This window comes from Aulonocara sp. 'chitande type north' Nkhata Bay, linkage group LG13 (genome assembly GCF_057382095.1).
Source record: "Aulonocara sp. 'chitande type north' Nkhata Bay isolate Kocher_YH1m ecotype deep benthic linkage group LG13, A_spYH_male_GT1.1, whole genome shotgun sequence".
NCBI lineage: Eukaryota > Metazoa > Chordata > Actinopteri > Cichliformes > Cichlidae > Aulonocara > Aulonocara sp. 'chitande type north' Nkhata Bay.
In genome coordinates, this window is record NC_141356.1 from 9817790 (window position 1) to 9842578 (window position 24789).

General features: G+C 36.2%; 3 protein-coding genes across 5 annotated transcripts; all 3 read right to left on the reverse strand.

Moving 5' to 3' along the window:
* Positions 1 to 354: 354 nt before the first annotated feature.
* On the reverse strand, positions 355 to 7446 carry LOC147315666 (interferon-induced, double-stranded RNA-activated protein kinase-like). 2 transcript variants are annotated; one of them, XM_086258627.1, is made up of 17 exons: positions 7051 to 7445; positions 6403 to 6503; positions 6137 to 6282; positions 5811 to 6041; positions 5581 to 5713; positions 5316 to 5383; positions 5148 to 5229; positions 4810 to 4871; positions 4623 to 4713; positions 3551 to 3609; positions 3310 to 3429; positions 3042 to 3170; positions 2737 to 2941; positions 2127 to 2270; positions 1528 to 1629; positions 1276 to 1338; positions 355 to 753 (listed from the first exon to the last, which is right to left on the reverse strand). In XM_086258627.1, exons 2-17 carry the CDS (start codon positions 6433 to 6435, stop codon positions 619 to 621), a joined length of 1803 nt encoding a protein of 600 aa, XP_086114753.1. In that variant the 5' UTR covers positions 6436 to 6503; positions 7051 to 7445; the 3' UTR covers positions 355 to 618. The 2 variants fall into 2 exon arrangements, with proteins under 2 accessions (XP_086114753.1, XP_086114752.1); XM_086258626.1 differs by lacking the exon at positions 6403 to 6503 and having other exon boundaries at positions 7051 to 7446.
* A 538-nt stretch (positions 7447 to 7984) lies between these two features.
* On the reverse strand, positions 7985 to 21345 carry LOC147315667 (interferon-induced, double-stranded RNA-activated protein kinase-like). Of its 2 annotated transcripts, XM_086258622.1 has the most exons (24): positions 21127 to 21283; positions 20489 to 20615; positions 20250 to 20404; positions 20047 to 20164; positions 19860 to 19933; positions 19591 to 19740; positions 19347 to 19479; positions 17984 to 18051; positions 17814 to 17904; positions 17608 to 17681; positions 17365 to 17514; positions 17101 to 17233; positions 15372 to 15439; positions 15194 to 15284; positions 13573 to 13604; positions 13445 to 13487; positions 13274 to 13356; positions 13025 to 13144; positions 10374 to 10502; positions 9832 to 10048; positions 9599 to 9742; positions 9142 to 9243; positions 8886 to 8948; positions 7986 to 8618 (listed from the first exon to the last, which is right to left on the reverse strand). In XM_086258622.1, exons 1-24 carry the CDS (start codon positions 21225 to 21227, stop codon positions 8481 to 8483), a joined length of 2604 nt encoding a protein of 867 aa, XP_086114748.1. In that variant the 5' UTR covers positions 21228 to 21283; the 3' UTR covers positions 7986 to 8480. The 2 variants fall into 2 exon arrangements, with proteins under 2 accessions (XP_086114746.1, XP_086114748.1); XM_086258620.1 differs by having other exon boundaries at positions 7985 to 8618; positions 20250 to 20615; positions 21127 to 21345.
* Positions 21346 to 21977: 632 nt separating this feature from the next.
* On the reverse strand, positions 21978 to 24764 carry gpatch11 (G patch domain containing 11). Its single transcript, XM_086258016.1, has 8 exons — positions 24612 to 24764; positions 24183 to 24409; positions 24061 to 24102; positions 23853 to 23973; positions 23676 to 23766; positions 23402 to 23512; positions 22521 to 22602; positions 21978 to 22414 (listed from the first exon to the last, which is right to left on the reverse strand). The coding sequence occupies exons 1-8, from the start codon at positions 24659 to 24661 to the stop codon at positions 22359 to 22361; spliced, it is 780 nt and encodes a 259-aa protein (XP_086114142.1). The 5' UTR covers positions 24662 to 24764; the 3' UTR covers positions 21978 to 22358.
* Positions 24765 to 24789: the final 25 nt, after the last annotated feature.

A 24789-nucleotide genomic window follows, 5' to 3' on the forward strand; every position in this document is an offset into this window, starting at 1 on the left:
GCCTCTGCATTTTTTTTAAAGGACCCTCTCCAAGCTCGTTTCTTTCTTCAATAAGTCTTCGTGGGCCGTGTTGGTAATGCTGAAAGGTATATCTAATTTTAGTTTGTGGGAAGCAATAAAAAGGAACAAAAGTGCACTGCAAAGAAAATAGTCTTCCAGCTTGTAATGTTGACAAGAACTTGTTCCATAAAATGGGATTTTTCCCAAACTGAGTGCACATTTTGCATGTGGTAATAAAAAAATCCCATACGCACTTATGTTTAATGTAAAGTGTAAGCAAATTATCAGTACCTGTCAAGACCCACTCACTAAATTATGCAGTAAAACATGTACAAAAACTGTACAGCAGACAAATGACCATTACACCCTGGTTGGTCGTTATTTTATTTTCCACATCAGTCTATTTATTACAAAGCAAAGGCTGTAATAATTCATCAGTTTAAATATGTTAATCACATTTCCACAGAACATGATTCCTACTTTCTGTAAAAAGTGACTGAACATAACTGCTATAGCCATAAAAAACAGTACATCAAAGACATTGAAACATGAAAAAAGACATGACATGAAAAAAAAAACACAACAAAAGATGTATTTATGTCACTTAGTAAGTGCTGATCAATCAGTTACATTTTCTAGGTGCATTCTTTGTGCATTTAATGTTTGAGCCCACTGTTCCAGGTCTGCCTTCAGTGTACTTGCTTCAGGTCGGTTTTCTGGGCTCGGACACAGCATTGACATGATTATCTGGTTCTGCAAAACACATTAAAAAAAAATCAGCTACTTTCTGTATCAACATGAATATATATTATCAGTACAAATAATTAGCCAATTCGTGCTGCACGATTTTTAACTGGTACAAGCAAACAAGAACACATGGCTCCAGTTTTAGAGTCCCTCATTGGCTTCCTGTTAAGTTTTAAATCCATTTTAAAATTCCTTGATTTGTCTTTAAGTCTCTTAATGGTCTTTCCCCCTTTTTATTTGTCTGAGCTGCTTCACCCTTACATGCCATCACATGCTCTTAGATCAGCTAAACAGGTGCTTTTGACTGTCCCGAAGACATTTTCTAAATCTCGAGACAAAGCCTTTTCAGTTTTGGAACCTAAAATGTGGAATGAGCTGCCTCTGGAGGTCAGGCAGGCTCGCCGATTTATTCTTTTATTCTTGTTTTCCTATTTTATCTTTTTTTTTTTTTGTACAGCACTTTGGTCAGCTGTTATGTTGTTTTAAAGTGGTTTATAAATGTGAAAGTGAAAAAAATAAGAATTATACCTCTTCTGGAAACTTCAGTGTAAATTCTTCAGGGAGAATTTGCTTTCTGACATCTGTAAAAATCTAGTATACATAATGATAAAAGGATACAAAAACATGTTATTTGACTTGACAGAAAATCATCACAAGAAAAACAAAAGCAAAACTTAAGTATGCAATTCTATACATTATATTCTTCACACATTAACACTGATAGGAAGCTACCAGTAAACATTTTAAAATGTAAACTATTAAATTGTTATACCAACTCACCTTCTCTCTTTCATGCCCAGAAGAGATTTTCCAAAGGAGTTCAAAATATATCAGTCCCAGAGCAAATATGTCCACTTTGGAGCCATATCTTGTTTTGGTCCTCTGTCATAAAACAAAAACATAATGTGTTACACACCCCTTAACTCAGTGTGAGTGTTTAAATTATAAGATATGGTTGTGGTAAGCTAATCTATGTGGATTTCACTTTTTTCAAGTTGTAGTTAAATTTTAAGACCATGGTATATAAGTCTAAAATTAAAAGTAGAAACCAGAAAAAAACCCCATCTGGCTGCAATCACTTAAAAAAAAGATATCTTAGCATGTATCATAAGAGATGGTTTTATCTGGAATGAAATAAGAGTTTTACAGCGAATGAATGAGGTGGTGATAATGGAAAGAAAAAAACTTTTCAATTTGTAAACATCTTTAAAAAAAACACAAAGAACAGGAGATTCTGTCATTTTTAAGAACATTTGCAGAAGGTAATGAAACTTGAATAGATTCAGAAAATGTTGAGCACATAGCTATCATTGAATACTGTCAACAATAAAAAAAACACAGAAAAGAAATCAAAGGTTATTTGTTTACAGAGACCTCACCTGTTCGGGAGCCATATATGACTTGGTTCCTGTTTTCTTTGTTCTCTCACTCTGATTTTCATCATTATCATCAGTCTCAGTAGCAACTAGACCAAAATCTCCAATCTTCACTTTTCCATCTTTTCCAAACATGATGTTGGTAGGCTGACGATTGGAAAAGCAAAATTTAAACATTAAGCATTTAGTGCCTCGTGTAGTCAGAAATGAGTGAATAAGCTCAGGTGATTCTACGAGAAATCTTTCAAATTTACACCATATGTGCATCTACTAAGAGGCTGCGGCATAGCACTGGCTGCTTCTAGTATTTCTCCTTGATGCTGCGCCATCTCTTCAACCTTCTTATACTTATCACCACCTTGTAATGTTGACTTTAATCCCTAAATCAACACTAATAATGATTTTCTTAATGTGGCCCTAATACTCAGTCATTTCCTGTCTACTGGGTTTACTGTGAAGTAGAAGAAGCACACCAATACTTTAATAGCAGCAGTGTGCATCTCCATTAAACACACAAAAAGGATACTAAAGAATATGGAAATGGAAAAACTTAAACTTAAATGTGAGCTAGCTCAGCAACATAAGCTTGTGATCCTGTAATCTTGAGTCTCACCTTGAGGTCCCTGTGGATGAGTCTGTGGGAGTGAATGCACTCGACTCCACTGACTATTTGCTGCATAACGGGAAGACTTTCTGCTCTTCTTATAGACTCTTCAAGAGTTTTCTCATTCTTCTCAGTTATCCAGTCTTTAAGTGTTTTGTCGTCACATAACTCCATCATAATATAGAGGTACTTTTGTGATGAATTACTACTAGACCTAAAAAAAAGGAAGATTAAAAATCTAATTAGCATCAAGTCTTCATTTTAAGCATAGAAATGCAAAACTGCACAATACTAAATAACTGAACAAAACTTACTGGGAAGTACTGTAACTGTCAGTTGTATTGTCCCACTGGTATTCTGAATCCTCCAGCCAACACTTGTAGTATCTAACAATGTTAGAGTGGTTGAGGTCTGATAATGCCCCAACCTCTCTTAGAGCTTTTCTGATCAGAAGGAAAACACAGAAATGCTTCAGTAAGCAAGACATACATACATACATACATACTCACGGTTTCTGTTATTAGAATGTTGCTTATGCAAAACATTTGTACTTTGAAAATATACACTGTGCATATGACTTACTCTTTGTGGCGAACAATCTTTACAGCATAATACTTCTTCACCAGTTTATCTCTTGCTTTGAAAACATGACCATAGGCTCCTTTAGCAAGACATTCAATGCAATCAAAGTCTAAAGTAAACCTAGTGAGATAAACAACATTCATTAGATGAAGATGTGAAAAAATAAGTAAATTATTGGAAAAAAAGAGGATGCAAAAATCTGACCACACAAGTATAAACGTCATGAAATTTTTTTTCATACTGTGATTGGCCAGATGTGTCACTTGGTCTGTTGTCTGTATTTTTGTTTTTGTTAGCGTCCTGAAAAAAAACACAGAAGGACATAACATGGTTATTATTATCATTAGTATAAAAAAATGTCTGATGTCTGAACATATTAATTAATAAATACAATTACTTTTATTGGCGGTTTGGGCTTAGCTAAACATATCAAAGAAAAGAAAAAAGGAAAATACATGCTGTGTTACCCGTCTTTTTCTGTTTAACTACACTGTGATGTGGCAGAGCTGTAAATGTTTGTGGCGCTTTGGAAATACATTTGGATTTTCTTCTAACTTCTTTGTTAACCCTGAACTTGGGCTTGCAGAGACTGACTTTCAGATGTTGCATTACTGTCGCATTAATATATCGCATTAACAGCTTCTCTACCAGCCATCTGCTACCCAGGGGTAGCAAATATTCTGTGTAAACAGCCAAAGCGCTTGAGTCACAACTGATGTCCATATTTTAAGCTATTGAAGCCAAATTCAATTCATATTTTACAATCCATTTACAAATACCAGTAGGTTTAGAGATCTGAACACAGATTTGCTTATTTATTAATGACATTTATAGATTGCCATACACATTTATGATTTTTAGTACAAATGTAATGACTTTACATTGAATAAAATATGATTGCACACTAATTGACTGAAATAAAGTGACTGAACTAGAACTAAACACTAAACAAATTTGCAAAAAATTCTGACACAAAAACAGCTTCCCATAATGCCACGAAGGCTGACATGCTATGACTCTTAACTGTGCCTAGAACATCTTTCTATGAAAGTTATGAATAGAACTGGTGAGAGACGTGAAAGTGCCCAGCAGCCACTAGAAATAAGTCCAACTTATTCATAAGAATGCAAACAAAGCTCTATCTACAATTGTGCATGATCTAAAGACCAGCAGTTGACCATTTATCCCATAGTCAAGCCCTCCACCGTCCACCCCATATTCACCATATGCCATATAATATACAGTGCATAGTATACAGATTATAAAGTGGGGATTTCTTTCTTTCAACAAATTCTGTGTTTAAAGCAACAGACCTTTTCCATGGAAGGGTGTGATGAATCAGTGAAGATAACGGAGTCACTCGTACTTGTTGGCATGCTTTTTGAAGATGCTTCGAGAGACTCCCTTGGAGAATACAACAAGAGTACATGAGTGCTGCTTTCCTAATACACAACTGTCTGACTTAGTAGTTGTATTACTACTAGTATTAGAGTTTCTTACAGTGAAGGTGTTGACAGCCTGGTTGGTGGAGTGTCTACAGACGAAGTTGACATGAGGGACATCTATAAAAACAAAAACAATTTTCCAATGAAATTGTTTTGATTTGTAAATATGTTAGCCTTTGGAAGCACTCACCTCACCAATGAGAAAAAAAGCAATCCTAGTATTTTATGCTTTTATAACATTTTTCTCCTGTTTAGCGTTACTGTCAGATTATGGGTTTAAATTCCAGAAGAGGGACACCACAGATACACCGATATGTTTTAGTCTAAAAAAAGTCAACTTCAAGTTCTATGAATTCTTTTATAATTTTAAAAGCAACATAAAAAAAACCTGACCTTAGTCTCCAACAAGTTCGATAGGGCAGTGATTGATACTGATTCACTTTCACTCCTTGTTGTGACTTCTGACAAGGCCCCCCTTAAAATTAAAAAGAGCCATTTGTGTAGTTTTATACATGTTAAACTTTACCACATACTCTACCATTAATGTTAATACTTGCTTACACTGTGGATGCTGGGGATGGCAGCATTGTTGAAACACTGTCTTCAGACATGGTTGACCTGTAGGATACCTTAAAATAAGCACAATATGTGACATTCAACATTAGTTATCAAACTTAGAAAAGTGCTGAGTGCAAGCTTTATGAAACTGTGCAATGTTCTGCTAAAGTGACATTTTAGCAGAACATTGCACATGTTGTGTAATGAATATGAATATAATTTTTTTTCTTACCTAAGTGACAATAACATGCTGAAAGCATTTAAATACCTTGCTGTCCCAGTCAGACTGTTCCTGAAGAGCAGACCAGGCCAACTGAGCTGCCTTTTGTTTGGCTTCCTTGCTAGTGCCACCTACAGCCTGAGGGTAATCCTTCTTGTTGATCACACATTTGTAGAAAAACCTATGTAACCAGGAAAGATGTGTTAGTTTAGACTTTATTACCCAACTAAGTGTTATTGCAGCTTCTATTCACCCTCCAAAGATTCACTTATACTCACTTAGGGTTATGTGGTGGGCCACAGCTTCTCACTTTAATAATATCAATGATTCGCCCTGTCTTCTCACAGTAGTTGTGAACAAGTCCAACGAAATTTGTCGGTTTGTGATCTTTATATGTTACACCCAAGCTCTGATATACTAGCTTGGCTGCTTCCTCCTTAGCTTCCTTTTTATTTTTCCCATAGGCAGTTGGGTACTCCTTCCCACCAACCACAAAGCTACAGCATCTTCTGTAACATCATACAACATTATGCATTAATTTTTATATTTTTAAAAACAAAAATATATTTTAAAAAAATATTTTCTACGATGTATGGGGGCTTACGGAAAACCACTTTTGTTTATATTTATTGACTCCTTAGGCTTTATGATGATCTTATTCTTCTGACCATATTCATTTATCCAGCTTACATAGTCAGAAATATTTGCTTGAATAAGTGGAGCAGTTGGATTTTCATCTTCTGTTTCCATCTAAAACAAAGACATCAACAAAAAGCAGTTAGACTTGCAGCTGTAAACTACACTTTCATTTTGAACATAATAAGCAACCTAGTATACTTTAGTTCAGCAAAGACTGCATCATGATCTTACAGAATCAACTGGAGCTTGTTGCTCTTTATCCATTACTGCAAAGTATTTCCTGTTGTGGTCTGTTTGGCTCACTTCCTTCAGGCTGTTTAGTGGTGGTAAATCTGATGACAAATGATCAAAGCTTTGATTTGATTATACTTGCACGTAATGAAGTTCTTAACTACATAAAAATACATATCTATATTCAGTACCAGTCAGTTGACGTATCAACCACTGTAATGTAATGCACAAGATACCAAAATGGGAAGCAGGTTATTCCAGCCATGTTAGTTATTCCTGAAATATAACCTTAGATGCTCTAATTGGTCACTGTTGCGTTCACTTGAATAATATTATTTTGTGCAACTGGTTTGTGAAGAAAGTGACTTTAAACCTTTTTTCACTGTCGCGGAAAACAGTAATTAGCAGTCAGAGTAATAGTCAATAGACCAAATGACTTGTTATTCATTTACTAGTTAGATGTTCAAATTACATCACTATATATACGTCTTTGTCAGCAGAAGAAATGAAAGAATGGTGACAGAACAGGGAGTAACGGAGTGTAGCGCCAATTGCACGAGCCAAAACTATTACATAAAATCATAGAGCCGACGATTGATAAGAAGTGTGCTATTGCATAGACACACTTAAATATTAAATACAACTTACCGTGATCGTGGCCTGTAGAGCCAAGTTACTCGAGTTCACCTCCGAGCCTGTGTAGCTCATTCCCTATAGAACTACATGGTGTCCCACTTCCCCCCAAAATGACGAAGGAGTTGTAATCAGAGTTCAGAATTGCGAATAATTGTGACAAGTCACAAAGTACAATAGTATCTCTTTATCTCTTTTTAAAAAAATTGCCTCCACGTTTCCGCAACCGCGTTAGCGGATTCAGCCGCCTTTAAGTTTCGATTCGTCAGTGGAAACGTCATGTCCCAGTGTCCACACCTTGGCAGGCATTAAAACTTAGTATTAAAGAAAAATCGAATAAAAAAAAAATTGCAATAACATAACTATAATCTACGCATTGTCCATTCCCACTCGTCTATTTATTTTGGCCCATGTTCATATCCATTTGGGAAAGGAGAAAACTATGGCACAATAGGAATGACGCATGAAAAATGGCAATTAAACATTAGAAATGTCTTGTCATTACAGGTATAAGCTGGCATGTTAGAAGATCGCGAGTCACCGATTCACTCACAGCTGCTTTCTCTATATTGGAAAAAAAGTTTTAAGAAAGTTTCTTGATCCAGAAAATTAAACAAAATTTTATGTATATGATAGGATAAAAGACAGGCTATGGAAGAGAGCCAGAGATAAAAAATAAATAAATAAATAACCAATGGCTGAATGCAGAGTGGTGTATAAACAGAGAGTGAAAAGAAAGTGAGTAAAGAAGAAATACCCATCATGGGAAGACTCAAAATTCAGTTTTGCAGTACTCCATGGCAAATCTATCGTACGCAGTGACTTCACAATAAAAATCTGAGAGAAGGATTTATTCACTTACCAGTATATTTAATATTTCAATGGATGAAATTACTCACATGACACCCTAAACCACTTACTGTAATACAAAGTGGCCCAACTGTATGGAAACTACCATAACCAGCATGCTACTCCCTCCACACAGCTGAAAGGATGAACCCAAGTCACCTTGTAACGTTTTTTATTGTACTATTTCACATTGCAGTCATTCATCTGGAGTTCTTTTTTTTCGTTTTTAATTATTATTGTTATTATTATTATTATTATTATTTACAAAACTATACAAGTATGACATCACTTTTATTACAAAATATTACAGGCTAAAACAAATAATTTATATAAGTGTTGACAACAAGTGAATAATGACACAAATTTAATTTGTATTTCATTCACATATTATAACATGAATCACTTCATCAGCCTTTCTTTAAACCAAGCACTCCATAAATACAACTATATCTGATGATGCATCAGACCATGAAAAGAAAGCATTCAAAACATCCACACATGCACTGCATGACATGATGTGTATTGAATACAGTCATGCATGAAATGACTAAACTGAGTGTTCTTTTTTAGACTGTTCATTAAAGTCCTTATAACTGTCAAACTGTGTTACTATTTCGAAGCATTTGTTTTTGCATTAAAAGTGCATCAGAGTACTCTTTCAGCTCCTCCTTTAGTTTACTTGCTTCCGGACGGTTTTCTGGCTTCGCACACAGCATTGCTTTTATGATTTGATGCTGCAATTAGACATAAGAAGAAAACAGTGTGAAATCAATATCAATATCAATCAATGCTGTCATTTATTGTGAAAGTCCAGTATATATTATTTGCCACATTTATACTTTACTTGGGAAATTAAACAAAGAAAACTTTCAGGTTCTAAGACAGTCCTGCTTGGTCATTTTTGCTATTAACGATCAACAGTTGTGGCTCTTCATCCTTTGATGGAAATAGATGATTGCTGGAAATGTTTATATAGTAAACTTAAAATAATGGTGATGTACCTCTTGTGGAAAATTATTCAAAAACCCTTGAGGAAGTTTCTGGCTTCGGGCATTGTCCCAAACCTGGCATTTATATAATGAGAGAAGGGATAAAAATGATGATCTGTTCATTTATTAAACAATATTAAATAAAAAAATAGTACACATTAAATTTGATTTATATCAACATTCTGCTTCCTATGACACAAACTGAGAAAACCATTATTAACAGAGCAAGTTTGCAGCAACATTTTGCATAAGCTTTGGAAAAACTCACCGCTTTTCTTTCAGGGCCAACAGGGAGATTCCAAAGAAGTTCAAAATATATCAACCCCAAAGCAAATATGTCTACTTTTCGGTCGTAATGGCTCTTGCTTTTCTGTCATTAAAAAGAGAAAAACAAAAAACGGCCAATTTTGTGAGTAAATAATAGAAGACAAAAAAAGGTTTTTACTATCTCTTTTCAATATGGGTGGACTAACCCTTAAGGACATTGGGCATTAGAAACTAGTTTAATAGTCAACCCAATGCTTCTTTGGTTTTAAGGCAGTTGATTTAAATGGTTTTCCTATTTACTTGCAACAGTAGTAAAATAGTTTTTTAGTAGTACAAGAAAGAAGGTGCATTGCCCTATGGTGTTGACAACCTTTAAAAAAAGTGTCTTTAATGTCTTCTCTTACTACCTAATATTTATTAATGGGTAAGACACTAAATTTCAATTTAGATTATTCAACCTGCTCGGGAGCCATATAAGATGGTGTTCCTTTGTAAGCACTTCTTTCCAGGAGATTCTCAGCATCATTGTCAATCTCAGCAGTGACCAGGCCAAAGTCTCCAATCTTCACTTCTCCATCCCGTCCAAACATGATGTTGGCAGGCTATACATTTTAAGAAAAGGCACAAATAAACGTCTACCTCTGTATGAGATGTGCAGCAACAAACAACCGTCTTCTCCTCTTTGTCTCACCTTCAGGTCTCTGTGGATGAGCATCTTTGAGTGAATGTACTCGACTCCACTGGCTATTTGCTGAGCAATGATTAGGCTCTCTTCCTTTCTCCTTGAGTCTCGCAGAGATTTCTTCACATTCTGAGTATTCTTCTCGTCTATCCACACTCTAAGTGTTTTAGTATCACACAGCTCCATCTGAATATAGAGGCACTTTTCAGATGAATCACTAGCAGACCTTGAAAATAAAAAAAACACAAATGAAGGAATTATGAACCTTTACTTTATCCTCAATGGTGAGGCAACACTCTGTAAACTACTGTAAAAATCAAGAAGACAGAAAACTGTGGCGCAATGTGTGTTGCTATAATAAACTGTAATATTGATTAATTTTAGTATAATTTTAGCCACAAAGAGAAAACATGTGTCCAGTCTTCAAAAATGTACATCAAGGTAACAGACAAGAAACTAAAGTGTGAAGTGAATGCTTCCTCTGTCATTTACACCACATGTGATGCAATGTTAAGACATAATAATATTAATAATGAAGTAATGTGACTTACTGCGAAGTACTGTAGGTGTCGCCTGTACTGTCCATTTGGTATTCTAAATCCTGAATCCAACAGGTGTAGTATCGAACAATGTTGGTGTGATGGAGGTCTGATAATGCCACCACCTCCCTTAGAGACTTTCTGATTATAAGAAGTACAAGAAATATCAATAAACTTTAAATCTCTTTTAAAGCATCTGTAACTTTCCAGCTGAGGGACTCAATACATCAGGAAACAATACTGTAAGGTATCTCTGTGAAGACTTATAACAACTCCCTCACTTTCAGAAGAATTCTAAGTTTCATATAGCTTTAGGCTGTCATTGTGCTATGATGTAGCCATCAAATGCATATGTAACGCACAGAACTAACCTTAAGTAGCAAGCTAGCTGCAACTGAGGAATGTACACTTTCAACTAACCCAAAAAAATTCTGTGTCAGTTTTGTATAAGAAACATTGGTTTATTTATTACTTTATGAAGTAAGAAGACATTAGATACTAATGGGTGACCTGATACTAGAATGGATAGATTGCATACCACATGGAGATAAATGCCTTAAACAACAAAATTCCTGCTCGGATCATTTGCTGCGTTACTCTCTCGTTGTATTATTCCCTCTCTCCACTATTTCTATCAAAAATGTTTCCAAATGCTAAAAAAAAAAAAGGTACATTAGCATTAGCGGACAGTAGCACAAAGTCGTGTAAAACAGTAATGTGATGAGAAGTTTGGCACCTTAATTCATTTACTGATGCTAAAATGAAGGCTGCAGATGGATGTTAAGTAAAAACAAAACATCAAAAACCTACAGTGGGGCAAAAAAGTATTTAGTCAGCCACCGATTGTGCAAGTTCCCCCACCTAAAATGATGACAGAGGTCAGTAATTTGCACCAGAGGTACACTTCAACTGTGAGAGACAGAATGTGAAAAAAAAAAATCCATGAATCCACATGGTAGGATTTGTAAAGAATTTATTCGTAAATCAGGGTGGAAAATAAGTATTTGGTCAATAACAAAAATACAACTCAATACTTTGTAACATAACCTTTGTTGGCAATAACAGAGGTCAAACGTTTACTATAGGTCTTTACCAGGTTTGCACACACAGTAGCTGGTATTTTGGCCCATTCCTCCATACAGATCTTCTCGAGAGCAGTGATGTTTTGGGGCTGTCGCCGAGCAACACGGACTTTCAACTCCCGCCACAGATTTTCTATGGGGTTGAGGTCTGGAGACTGGCTAGGCCACTCCAGGACTTTCAAATGCTTCTTACGGAGCCACTCCTTTGTTGCCCGGGCGGTGTGTTTTGGATCATTGTCATGTTGGAAGACCCAGCCTCGTTTCATCTTCAAAGTTCTCACTGATGGAAGGAGGTTTTGGCTCAAAATCTCACGATACATGGCCCCATTCATTCTGTCCTTAACACGGATCAGTCGTCCTGTCCCCTTGGCAGAAAAACAGCCCCATAGCATGATGTTTCCACCCCCATGCTTCACAGTAGGTATGGTGTTCTTGGGATGCAACTCAGTATTCTTCTTCCTCCAAACACGACGAGTTGAGTTTATACCAAAAAGTTCTACTTTGGTTTCATCTGACCACATGACATTCTCCCAATCCTCTGCTGTATCATCCATGTGCTCTCTGGCAAACTTCAGACGGGCCTGGACATGCACTGGCTTCAGCAGCGGAACACGTCTGGCACTGCGGGATTTGATTCCCTGCCGTTGTAGTGTGTTACTGATGGTGACCTTTGTTACTTTGGTCCCAGCTCTCTGCAGGTCATTCACCAGGTCCCCCCGTGTGGTTCTGGGATCTTTGCTCACCGTTCTCATGATCATTTTGACCCCACGGGATGAGATCTTGCGTGGAGCCCCAGATCGAGGGAGATTATCAGTGGTCTTGTATGTCTTCCATTTTCTGATGATTGCTCCCACAGTTGATTTTTTCACACCAAGCTGCTTGCCTATTGTAGATTCACTCTTCCCAGTCTGGTGCAGGTCTACAATACTTTTCCTGGTGTCCTTCGAAAGCTCTTTGGTCTTGGCCATGGCGGAGTTTGGAGTCTGACTGTTTGAGGCTGTGGACAGGTGTCTTTTATACAGATGATGAGTTCAAACAGGTGCCATTCATACAGGTAACGAGTGGGGGACAGAAAAGCTTCTTACAGAAGACGTTACAGGTCTGTGAGAGCCAGAGATTTTCCTTGTTTGAGGTGACCAAATACTTATTTTCCACCCTGATTTACGAATAAATTCTTTACAAATCCTACCATGTGGATTCATGGATTTTTTTTTCACATTCTGTCTCTCACAGTTGAAGTGTACCTCTGGTGCAAATTACTGACCTCTGTCATCATTTTAAGTGGGGGAACTTGCACAATCGGTGGCTGACTAAATACTTTTTTGCCCCACTGTAAATGTATTTGTACACCGAAAAACAAAAGATGCAAAATATCCCCAAACAGTTGATAGTAAATTTGCCACCCGCCTTACTGTATACTCTTGTATACTACTAGTGTGCTAAGATTGTTAGGCATAAGATATTGGAGGCTTTGGAAAGACTGAAGAGATCTCTCTCAAATCTCCTGTACAGAGCTAGTGGCAATTCACCTTTTTCATAAACTTAAACAAAATTAAATATTTATATTAAATATTTACTTACTCTTTGCAGCGAACAATTTTAATAGCATAATATTTATTCAGCAGTTTATGTTTTGCCTTATAAACACGACCAAAGGCTCCTTTACCAAGGCGCTCTATAGAGTCGAATTCCAGTGTAAACCTGTAGAGATTAACATAGGTGTTACTATTAATGATAAATGCTAACAAAGAGAAAATTCTCCTTTAACTATAAACTGTAGTAAAAACATGATAGCAGTACATTGTAGTGTTGTTGTTGTTTTTTTAATACCTCGATTGTACTACTTGACTTGATGTTTTCTCGGTGGAACCTCTTTCTTTACTCTTTTCTTTGAGATCAGAGTTGTGCAAATCCTTAAAAACAATGCAAAGTCAGCATATTGAAATTCCAGTATTAAACAAAAAACTGAAAACACTCAGAATTTCTGTGAGTCCTTCATACCTTTTTTTTGTGTCTGGAAACATTACCGAAATTTGCTGCAATTCTAACCAGGAAAATCATCATCAGCAATAATGTCAGATGAAATATTACACAACGATGTTTACAACAGGTTTCAAAGTATGACTTACCTTATTTTTGGTTTTAAATCAGGATTTTGATCCTTAAAAAGGGAGAAATAAAGGGGGAAATAAGGCTAAATTAGATGCAAAACATTTGTTACAAACAAGACAAACTTAGTTATTAAATGGTATTATTAATAGTAGTTTGAAACACTGATGTCAATCATCAGGTATTGAAAGTTTGTAAGAGTTTGTAAGGTGCTATTTTACAAATACACACTCAATTTCTGCCCAGAGCCTTAGCTAACTTCTTGTCTGTATAGAATGTATATATTTATGTATGTTTTCCACATACATCATCCCAAGGAAACTTTTCCTTCATTTGTACAAGTACATAGTTGAGCCTTGTTGGATTAGTTCCTACAGATAAAAATTATATACTTGAACAACATCACAAGAAAAAATAATATTGTCAGTTATTTTTCAAATTCTTGGAAAAAGTTAAGCCCGTTTCTAGCTAATATTATCCCCTTTAGTAAAAATTACTCATAGGAGATTTGCATAATTATCCACCTGCTTGATGTGAGGAAAATCTGCAGTGTGCAAAATCATTGGCCAGTATTGCAGTGATACAGATTTTACCACATTTATATTTTAATTAGAAAAGAATATCAGACTGTAGGATTCAGAGGTTTAAACAACATGGGTTTACCTTCCCAAGGCAAATCCTATCATTGGCATTTTTTCTTGAACTTCTGTTTCTAATTTTACTTATTTATACAACTGTGAGTTTTATGTTAAAAAACAAACAAACAAAAAAAAAAAAACAAAACAAAAACAGGAACAGCAAAAAAGAAAGCGATGAATGAAATTGACACATACAAAATCTAAGATGCATTCGTTGAGACCGGAGTTATTAGTGAGGGGTTTTTTTTCTTGTTAGTTTTTAATTTTTATTTTATTCTGACTTTGTTTTTAATTCACTTTAGTTTCAGTTAGTATCCAAAGTGAATGTTCTTGTTTTACTCTTTTTAATTATTATTGCATCAAGGGGATATGTCAGAGGCAAGATTTAGGAAAATCAGTGCAGGTATTGCAAGAAAAAAAGAAAGCAGTTGACTCACAGTGTTGTAGACATATAGGGTCTCAATAAACATGTACACCAGTGACTCATCAGGCAGATTGAATTAAACAAACTAAATACTAAAACTAAAGATATTTCCTCTATATTTGTATTTTAGTTTAGCTTTTTATTTCCCTAACTGTGCAAAATCATTTCACTTCACTTTAAAAAAAAAAGTCTAGTTTCAATTTTTTATTTCAGTTTTTTCACATCTAATTTTAGTTTAAGCTGACTATAATAACCTTCACTGAGAAAAAAAAACAGATCAGTTTTTCATTTATTTAATTTATGAAGACTGTCAAATGCATTTGTCACATTTTAATAGATCATGATCACCAATATGTAGTGTTTGCTTGATCACATTTTTTAATAAATAACTATTTTCATACCTTGATATTACTATAGATACATCACCCATTATTATTGAAAAGTTGTTATTGCAATTATGAAAACTACTAATTAGGAGTGTAGAACTGGAGCTAAATAATTAAAAGCATCCTAATATAACCGTGTTAGTATCAAAGGACATGACAACAAAAGATATAGAAGACACAGAGGATAACAAACCTGTTCCTTGGAAGGTCTCTGAACCTTTGGGGAAACAACTGGGTCACTTGAAGTCATTGGTATTCTTTCTGATTTTGCATCATGTGGGATCCTTTGAAAATACAGCAAGATACATTCATGCAGTTTTCTCCACATTAAACTTAAGTATTAGGTGTGCTTGCTCATTCCATTGCCTTACAGTGTGCTCGCTGGGCTGGACAGCTGGACTGGTGTAACATCATCTGACACAGCTGACCAAGAAACCAGCTGAAAGAAACAAAAAAATGTTCAGCTGTACACTAAGACACCGTTTGGTAGTAGGACACTTTAATGTAAAATAATATGATTGTTGGTAAGTGCAGGGGATATTTATTAACATGCACGACACGCCCTTACTATTTGTCCATCTGGCTGCTGCAAAATTAACCATTGGTTAACCACATACATGTACGTTTAAAATGAGACTGTCAGAAAAATTCTAAATGTTTTTGAAAACATTAGTTTTAGCTATAATTTAAACCTCCTAACACCTGAACTCTTTCATGGCATGCATTTTTAATTTCTCCTTGCTATTTGGGCTGATTGGGAAATGCAAAAACAAAGAATTACATGATTTTTTTTCTGATTTTTAGAGCCACATATGAGGACATTCGCTTTAAATTTCGATAGAACAGTGGCAGTATAATGTCCTCGTAAGTGGAAATCAGGCCCTTGTAGAGCAAAATTTTGTATTTTGGTCTAGACAACTCAAAATGTGATGTCCACATATGTGGATGCCAGGTCCCAGGAGGTTAATATACAACATAAAATATTCAGCAATAATCACTTTCTGTATGGTTTCTGTAAAGTACAGCAGTGGCTTCAAAAGCATGTTAGCATCCTGGAACCCACATCAGGTGTTTTTTGGATATTTTTCACATTTAACCTCTTAGCATGTCTGCTTTTTGCGACTGTTTTTGGTTGCATATGTAAATCTGTGAGGTCTGTTCTCAAAGCGCAAAACATAGAGAAGAAAATATTTAAATCAAGCACATACACTTATTTACTAATGTTTTCAAATGCCATTTACTGATAACTGTACCAATAACGCTAAAAAAAGAAAAGACAAAAAAAGCATGCCTTTTTTTTTTGGGCTCGATTTTGAAATTAACTTACTGCACCTACGTTTAGAAAACAACCGTGATTTTAAAACTAACCACATCTATGAGCTCTATTTGGGGTTTGCTCTCACACACTAGTTTGCTCTATTTAGCAAATCTGGTCGTATGCTTTAGAAACACATGCTTTTTTAAAAAAAAGAAAAAGTTCAATAAGTACAATAATACCTGATGATTTTGTTAGGAACATATTTCTGCATCATCCAATCTTTGAGATACAGCAATATTTGGACACTTATAAAAATTATGATTATGAAGTATTGTTCCTTTACCTAAATTGTGCTTCCCTGTCTGTAACACTGAGCTTACACTTTTCAAGCTGTTTTAACACACGAAGTTCAGGCAGCTTAGCGAGAAAGGACAATACTAAATACTTGGCTGTCCTCTCTTTTATGACCTTACAACTAGCAGGAAATAATTCGCCTCAGACTAGTTTGCACTATTGGAAATACAGTTTGGTTTAGTCGAGCTTCCCGCATAAGTGGGTTTGAAGCAGTAAGAATGATGCCCACTCATTAGAAGTGAATGCAATCTGACATCACACATCATGTGTACGCAGCAAGTAGGGAGCAGGTAGATAAATGAAATGTGTGACATTTGCTTTCTCACAAGCATCTCTGTTGAATGATGCTGAGAAAAGTTTAGTAGTGCAACCCTTTTACCGCCTTTATAGTAAGGAATTAAAAAGCTAGAGTGTGTTGGATGAGGAATATGGAAGATTTCAAGGTTGTGGATAAAAACAAAAATCATTAAGTAAAGATCATTAAGTACCTTACTATCCCAATTTGATTGTTCCTGAAGAGCAGACCACGCCTGCCGAGCAGCATTTTGTTTGGCCTCTTTGATAGTCTTACCCTCACCCACAGGATATTCCTTGTTGTCAATGACTACTTTGTAGAAGAATCTGTGTAGGGAGACAATATCAGCAGCAACAGGTTTAAGAGTTTTGTGCCATACAAATAGCTTTATATATACACACATATAGATTTAGTCTATATAAGGTGTATTTAGTTAAAAAGGTTAAGTCATACTCACTGAGGATTATGTGGTGGACCGCATTTGCTCACTAGGACGTAATCATGGCAATGCTTTGTTTTCTGACAGTAGAGATTGATGAGTCCTATGAAATTCTCTTCTGTAAAGATTTCAGCTTCTTTCTTTACCATCAAGCTCTTTGTCTTAGAACTATAAAGACAAGCCACATATTCAGAACTTTACCAACAAAAGAGAATCCAAACATTGAAACTGAAACTATTTGTTGCAACTGTTTGTCCTCACCAGTTGTCGTCATGATTCTGATTTATTTCTACTCCTTTGTGACTTGAAGAACCACCGTGTTTTAGATCGATGATCTTAGAACAAGAACGGACATTTAAACTGATTTTATTTAATCCAGTAATTTAAAAAAAACTTCTGCAACAGCCTCAACATTACAAACTGGTGAACCATGGCAGGAGTGGATGAAAGAATGGGATATAACCAACCTGCTCCTTGGAAGCGTTAGATGACTGGGAGAAAACAACTGAGTCATTTGTAGTTGTTGTACTGCTACTTGATTTTGGACAACCAGAGTCCCTTTGAGACAAATAAAATGCCTAATTAATAGGTATTTTCAACATTACATGTTACCATCTACAGTAGTGCTCAGCCTTACAGTGTGCTTGGTGGTGTGGACAGTTTGGACGGTGCTCTATCATCTGACACAGCTGACTTGATAGTTATCTGAAAACACAAAGGAGGTTGTGGCGCTGTTAAACACAACCCTTCTCATTATAGTCTGCATGATCATACAGAAGAAATTCTGATTTAGTTATTCGAGTAAGGCCATCAAAATCTGACTGATGAAAAATCTCCAAAATAGGCAGAATACTACAAGAATTATCTGAGGAAAACACTTTAATATGCAAATAGGACAGAGTGCTCCATAATAAAAAGTTACGATGAGGCCAAGAGCTTACTCAACCATTACATGCAAAAAGGATTAGGTGAACATACACAGAGATGGACGCCTGAATTTTGTTTCTAGGGGAACTCAAACTCAAGTGTGCAATAAAATGATGTAAATAGTGTATGCAGCATCTAAAATACCAGGCTAGGGTCCCACTATTCTTTGGGGACAGTGTGAGCCTGGGGTGGTACCATAGTGTGCATAGTGGAAATACCAACATCAACAATCTATTAAATGGCCAAAATACACTGAAGAAAAATATAAATGCAACACTTTTGTTTTTGCTCCCATTTTTCATGAGCTGATCTTAAAAATCTGAAACATTTTCTACATACAAACTTTGCCACACCTGTGGCAAAGGAGAAGTTCTCACTAACACAGATTTCGACAGATTTGTGAACAATATTTGATAGTAATGGGTCCTTTGGGTATGTAGAAAATGTTTCAGATCTTTAAGTTCAGCTCATGAAAAATGGGAGCAAAAACAAAAGTGTTGCATTTATATTTTTCTTCAGTGTATTTAATATCAAAAGAACCCATAGGACATTCATGTGTGTATGAGAATCTATCAGTGTCTTCATTTTCTCCGGAGACTTAGAGTTTTTAGTTTTGGTATTATATCAGTTGTCTACTGCAGAGTCTCTTAGGCTATGACAGCAGGTTTGGAAATCTAACAATCAGGAAAGCAGGAAAAATTATAGGAACATAAACATTCCCCAAGATATTTTTTTATGGTTCAATAGGCCACAATATTTTATTAGGAGGTACAACTTCCCTTTGTGTCAGTATAACTGCTACAAATATTCAATTGTCCCTTTGTCAGTTAAACTGATAAATGAACAGCTCATGACTGAAGGACAACTCTACTACTACTTCAACTATTTATTTAATTATTTATGCATTCTAAGGTCTGTATTTATAAAAGTGTGCCCAACTAGGGTTTATGCTTTGATTTTTATTACTATGTGTGTGTGGGAGGGGTTTCAATGCAGGAGCTGGCCGATCCAGGATGATTTCCCCCTATGGCAGACAATAAAGTACTCTTAACTTAACAGAAAATGTTAAATACCTTGCTGTCCCAGTCTGACTGTTCCTGAAGAGCAGACCAGGCTAATCGAGCTGCATTTTGTTTGGCTTCCTTGATGCTGTTACCCTCACCAACAGGGTATTCCTTGCCATCTATGACTAATTTGTAGGAAAATCTGTTGTGAAACAGTGAAAAACTGGTTTACATCATTTACCAACTGTTAAACATCAGCCAGCATTTAGCAGAAATTGTCTATAATGGCTGGTAAGGGGACGGTCACACTCACTGTCGATTATGAGGCGGTCCACATATATCCTCTTCAATAAACGTGTGGGAGCGGGATGTTTTCTGACAGTAGTGGTTGACAAGACCTATGAAATTTACCTCTGTAAACCTTTTATCTTCAGGTTTCACAGCCAAACTCTTTATCTGAAGGCTACAATATCAAAGAAAAAATATATAAAAACTGAAACTTCAACCACTTTAAACAATACATAGTTTACAAAAAGGCTTCACAGGGATAAAGCATCAAAAAGAAACACTGTTTCAACTCACCAGACATCTGCAACATTTTGTTTTGTTTCCTCCTTTTGCTGACTTGATGTGAAAATGTCTTTCTCATCTCCAGTCTGGAATATAAAGTACAAGTGAACAACATGCTACTAGAACATGCATGAAAATATTTAAACCATTTATCCAGTTTTCTTTGATGTCAAGTCAATCAGTATATTCCATTAGTTACCTCTAAAGTGCCACATATATCGTGATATACAAGCTTGGCTGCTTCCTCCTTGGCTTCCCTTCTTGTTTTCCCGGAAGCTGCCGGGTACTCCTTGTCACCAACAAAAAAGTTACACCATCTAACATTAAAAGAAAAATATTAAATAGATTTCAAATAGATTATTCACATCTACAATCAAAACTAGATGCATCATGTAGACTTACTGATTTTCATCATCTGGTCCAGGTCTGGCAGCCTCCACGGGCCTTACAATCACCCTGTTCCTTTGACCATACTCATTAAGCCAGCAGGTGTACTTGATGTTACTGCCACTTCTCTGATGAACTGATGTATTAGAAACTTCTGCAGCATTTTCTGTCTGTTTGTAACCAACAAACACACAGCAGATTAAAACAAATGTCCACACATACAGTGAGTGAATACAATGGTGCAATGATCTTACAGTATCAGCTGATTCCTCCAACAAGCCTGCCAATGCATTTTTAGCAGCGTTCTGCTTGGCTTCCTTCTTGTTCTTTCCAACAGCGTCAGGATAGGCTTTACCATTCAGAACAACTCTGATAGTAAATCTGTTGAACAGACAAATACAGTAAACTCCTAGTGTACTTTCCCCACACAAAATATTAAATATGCCATTCTACAACTGGAGGCCAATTTAAGCTTTAAAAATTGGAACACTGTTACTGTATCTTTATATACACGTGGCAAAAAAGTACTCAGGACCACAGAACTTGCTGCTCAAAAATATTCTGTTTTTAACATATGGTTGGAATGTTTTATTTGTACGGTAGGAGGTAAACAAAGAATTGTAACAAAATATTACAATTGCGTGCAGAGTGACAAAGTTTAAGTGTGGAAACAACACACTAGCAAGATACTGCAGGATCAACATACCTGTGGACATTTAGTAAATGGACTAAAGCGACGTACAAAATACATTTACTGTACACAAACGTGCATTTGGTAGCGAGTGAGCGAAAATACAGCCTACTACGGTTTCACTGAAGAGTCTATCCTACAAAAATACACACGTACTCGTACGACATCCCAGGTCGCAGATCCCATCTGTGTTCAACTTACGTTTTAATGTGGTCAGGGCCAGCAGCTCCAACCTCCACAAACTGGAGCGCCAGCCGCTGTTTCTGTGCATACTCGTTTAACTTAGCTATGTAGTTTTCCATCCTAAGTTTGTCGGGAGTCGGAATATTTACACAAAATTCATAAAAATAGAGAGCAAAGTACAAATCTCAAAATAAAACATGGTTTCCGTTTTTCCTTTCCATGTCAGTTTAGGTTTCGTTTTCTCCGTAAACGTCACATGGTGCTTTCAAGTAATGTCCGACATATCAACCACGTTTTGTTCAGTAAAGTTTTATAAAAAAAAAGAACTGGTTTGAAGCTGTACGCTGAAACTAGCAGAGTTGGGTGGAAGATATCAAAATAAAGTATAACAACAGAGAAAGTGTGAGTTATAGTACAGGAAAACTGAGTAGCAACGATGCTGTTTTGGGAGAATAGCTGTTTGCTTTATCAATAGTTGTTTTAGATTGTTTTTTGTAGTTTAACTAATGTTAAAGCTCGGAATTTTAACGTCAGTAATATATGATTACCTGTTCGTGTTTTTTTAAACTTACGCATGTTAGGATTGAATGACTACATGTCCCAAGATGTTTAAGAGCAGCTCCCATCGCTAAGTTTCATGGGAACTGTAGTTCTTTTGTCAAGCGCCAAACGTAGAGATGTGGCGATGTCATAGTGACAATAACATATAAACCAAAAATCCTTAAGTATTTCAGACATGTAAATTATTATTATTATTATTGCCCAATTTACGCATCAGAATTTTTTAAAGTAATAGTAATAAAAAGAAGTATGGCTGATATAAACTCACAACAAATCATAGAATATACAAAAAGTCAAAATGGTAGCATTCTTAAAACGTTTAATGAAGACAGATAAATACAATTGATCTTGAAATATGTAACACAATTTGTATTCATCTTTATGAAATATAAATATTGAAAGACATCCTAATTTATAAATGAAAAAAAACAACAACAACAACCCAAAAAACAGAAATGTATACAACAAATACAAACTTGATGGTCTTTCAATGAAAGACAGCAGATTAAAACTGGATGATTAAAGAACTTAATTTCTGATCACTTTATTGCCTTGGCTGTTTTTGTAGTCCGATGAACCTGACTCACATATCAAAGTGCATTCACATATACACAATATTTTTATGATCAAACATTTATACTTTTTTTTTCTCTTTACAGGAAACTTGTGCAGACTGGTTTTCATTCATTTTATTCATGGTCTGCTGCTGTATCCCCAGGACAGTTAGCGCACAAGTCCTCTTCATCTGTAAAATAGAAATCAATACATTATATACACATACACAGTATGAGCAATGGCAATACAAAAGAACCTTAAAAGCTACAGCACTAAAGACAAGACATCACACCTACCATTATAGGTGGTCCCACACCATATGCAATAAAAATGGACTCCTCTCAAATAGGATGTCAAAATTTGTAGTTTATCAAAAGACTGCAACAGAGAACCACATATCACATTTAATATTCATTGGGATAATTTTGCCATTAAATCCTATAAGATGCATTTATGTTTTTTCAGCTCAACCTGAGTTGTCCCTCTGATGTACTCATTTCTAATCCAGAGTATATGAGTATTAGATATGAAAATTTAATTGAAAATATTTCTTTTCATTAATTCAACACATCATAGCAGGTCTTCCTACCATCTTTTCATTTACTCTTGCTGCTATCCTTCTGTTAGAAAACACACTTCAGCACTGATCTCCATCCAATGCACTCTATGCTCTCTTCTTCACCTCTGTTGTGCACTGTCTGGTGATTTTGATGGTTTAAACTCATCCATCTTCACTAAAGCTACTCCTTGCATTTTCACCCATCTCCCTCTCATTCACACACATGTATTCTGTCTTGCATCCACTGTCTTTCATTTCTCTTGAGAGACATTCACCTCTCCAGGCTTTTCTACCTGCTCTCTACTACAAATTTCAATGTCATCTGCAAATATCATAGGCCACAGAGACTCCTGTCTGACATCATCTGCCCATCACATTGCAAACAAGAGGGGGCTCAGAGCCAATCCCTAATGTAATCCCACCCCCATCTTGAACAAATCTGTCACTCCCACTGTACACCTCAACATCATCTTGCTATCCTAATACATGTCCTACACATACTGCTCTGCACTTCCTCAGACAGTACCACAATTGCTGTTTTGGTAAAAAAACAACAACAAAAAACCCCAACTATGAATAACATACATTAATTTTGATTGTCTAAAATAAAATACTTACAGTGAGTTCTGTAACCTCCTCTTCATCCTCATCCTCCTCTTTAAGATCGTCCTCTTCTTCATCAGAGTTTGCTTTAGGCCAGTACCAGTCTTCTCTCGGAGCAGTTATCCCCTGAAAAGAGAAGAAACCTCAGCTAGGAGATACTTTGTGTCAGTGGTCTATAATTTTCCTCCTTTCACTGGTAAGAGACTGATTAGAGAGAGACCTGCTACTAACACTAGCACTGTGATGTGCAGAGGAGTCCATAAGGAGCTATACTCATAATTCTTTCCACCTTTTGACTGTCAAGCTGTTCGCAAGCTCGCTGACTCCTCCTGAGGTCTCCTTCAATCTTTCGCTCCTCTCTTTCCGTCCTTACTCTTGACCTGAAAACGCAAAAAAAGGAAAAAGTTAAAAACACAGACTATAAGAGGGGGAGGGGACAACGTTTAGAGGTAGCTGCATGCTTCACCTGAAATCTTCCAGAGATTTGGTCTCATTCTGTTGTTTGGCTCGTACTTTCTGCCTATAATGCTCCAGTTCCTCTTCAGCTTTTCTTTTCTTCATCTCTTCCATTCCAATACCCCCTCTGTCTGATTATAAACAGAAAAGTGCTGCAATCATTCAGCTAGGCTGCACACAACATCACTAAATACTCATTTTAAAATAACATTTCCTACCTGTTTTGATATTTAGTGGGATCGGATCAACTCTTCCTGCTCCTATAGGGGTAACAAAGATTAACATCAGTGCACACTACAAATGCAAAGCAAATTCACAATTTAGCGAAGAACAAACTTGCCCTGCTTCCCAAGTCCTTGCCCAGCTTTGTAGCCCATTTTCTGCAGAAGTGCAAACCCTTTGTTTTCATTGCTGATGGAGCTCTGTAAAGCCACTTCTCGGCTTTCGCTCTCCTGCTCCTTGTAGCTCTTCTGACGGTTCTTAACATTCTTTTCCTTTTGCTTCTCCTCCCTCTTCATTGCTTCTTTTACCCGCCTCACCATGCTGACTCCCGGTTTCACATCTTGACTGACAGTCGGAGGGACAAAGAAAAACGTTACACGGGTGTAAAAAATACCGATAACTATTCTGAGAGCAATGACACCCTGCTTCTTTGTTTTTATAGCTCAATATCGGAATATACTCGATTCAACAACAGTTTCATGGCACTGACCGAACATTGTTGTCAATATGAACATTTTACAGTAAACACCAGAGCCAAAACACTTACAGTTTGCTAAGAAATGCATCAGACATATAGTCTTCTTCTTCATCTGACATTCTGCACAAACTAAAGAGAGAAAAAACAGAGAAAAACAGCAAAAAAAACAACAACTTCGGTTTGTGCGTTTGTATTTTCTTCTGTGGTGTTCTGTTCCTTTGCAAAAACGTTCCGAGTAGCTGCAAGG

Coding starts and splice junctions, on each gene's coding strand:
- LOC147315666 (XM_086258626.1), bottom strand. CDS start 7,110: ATGAGCTACACAGGCTCGGAGGTGAACTCGAGTAACTTGGCTCTACAG. Junction 4,714..4,809: donor AGGCTGTCAACACCTTCACT/GTAAGAAACTCT, acceptor GTATTCTCCAAG/GGAGTCTCTCGAAGCATCTT. Junction 3,430..3,550: donor GACACATCTGGCCAATCACA/GTATGAAAAAAA, acceptor TTATCTCACTAG/GTTTACTTTAGACTTTGATT.
- LOC147315667 (XM_086258620.1), bottom strand. CDS start 21,227: ATGGAAAACTACATAGCTAAGTTAAACGAGTATGCACAGAAACAGCGG. Junction 17,234..17,364: donor GGTCCACCACATAATCCTCA/GTGAGTATGACT, acceptor CTCCCTACACAG/ATTCTTCTACAAAGTAGTCA. Junction 10,503..13,024: donor AAAATTGTTCGCTGCAAAGA/GTAAGTAAATAT, acceptor TCTTATAATCAG/AAAGTCTCTAAGGGAGGTGG.
- gpatch11 (XM_086258016.1), bottom strand. CDS start 24,661: ATGTCAGATGAAGAAGAAGACTATATGTCTGATGCATTTCTTAGCAAA. Junction 24,410..24,611: donor GATGCATTTCTTAGCAAACT/GTAAGTGTTTTG, acceptor TCCGACTGTCAG/TCAAGATGTGAAACCGGGAG. Junction 22,415..22,520: donor GTGTGGGACCACCTATAATG/GTAGGTGTGATG, acceptor TCTATTTTACAG/ATGAAGAGGACTTGTGCGCT.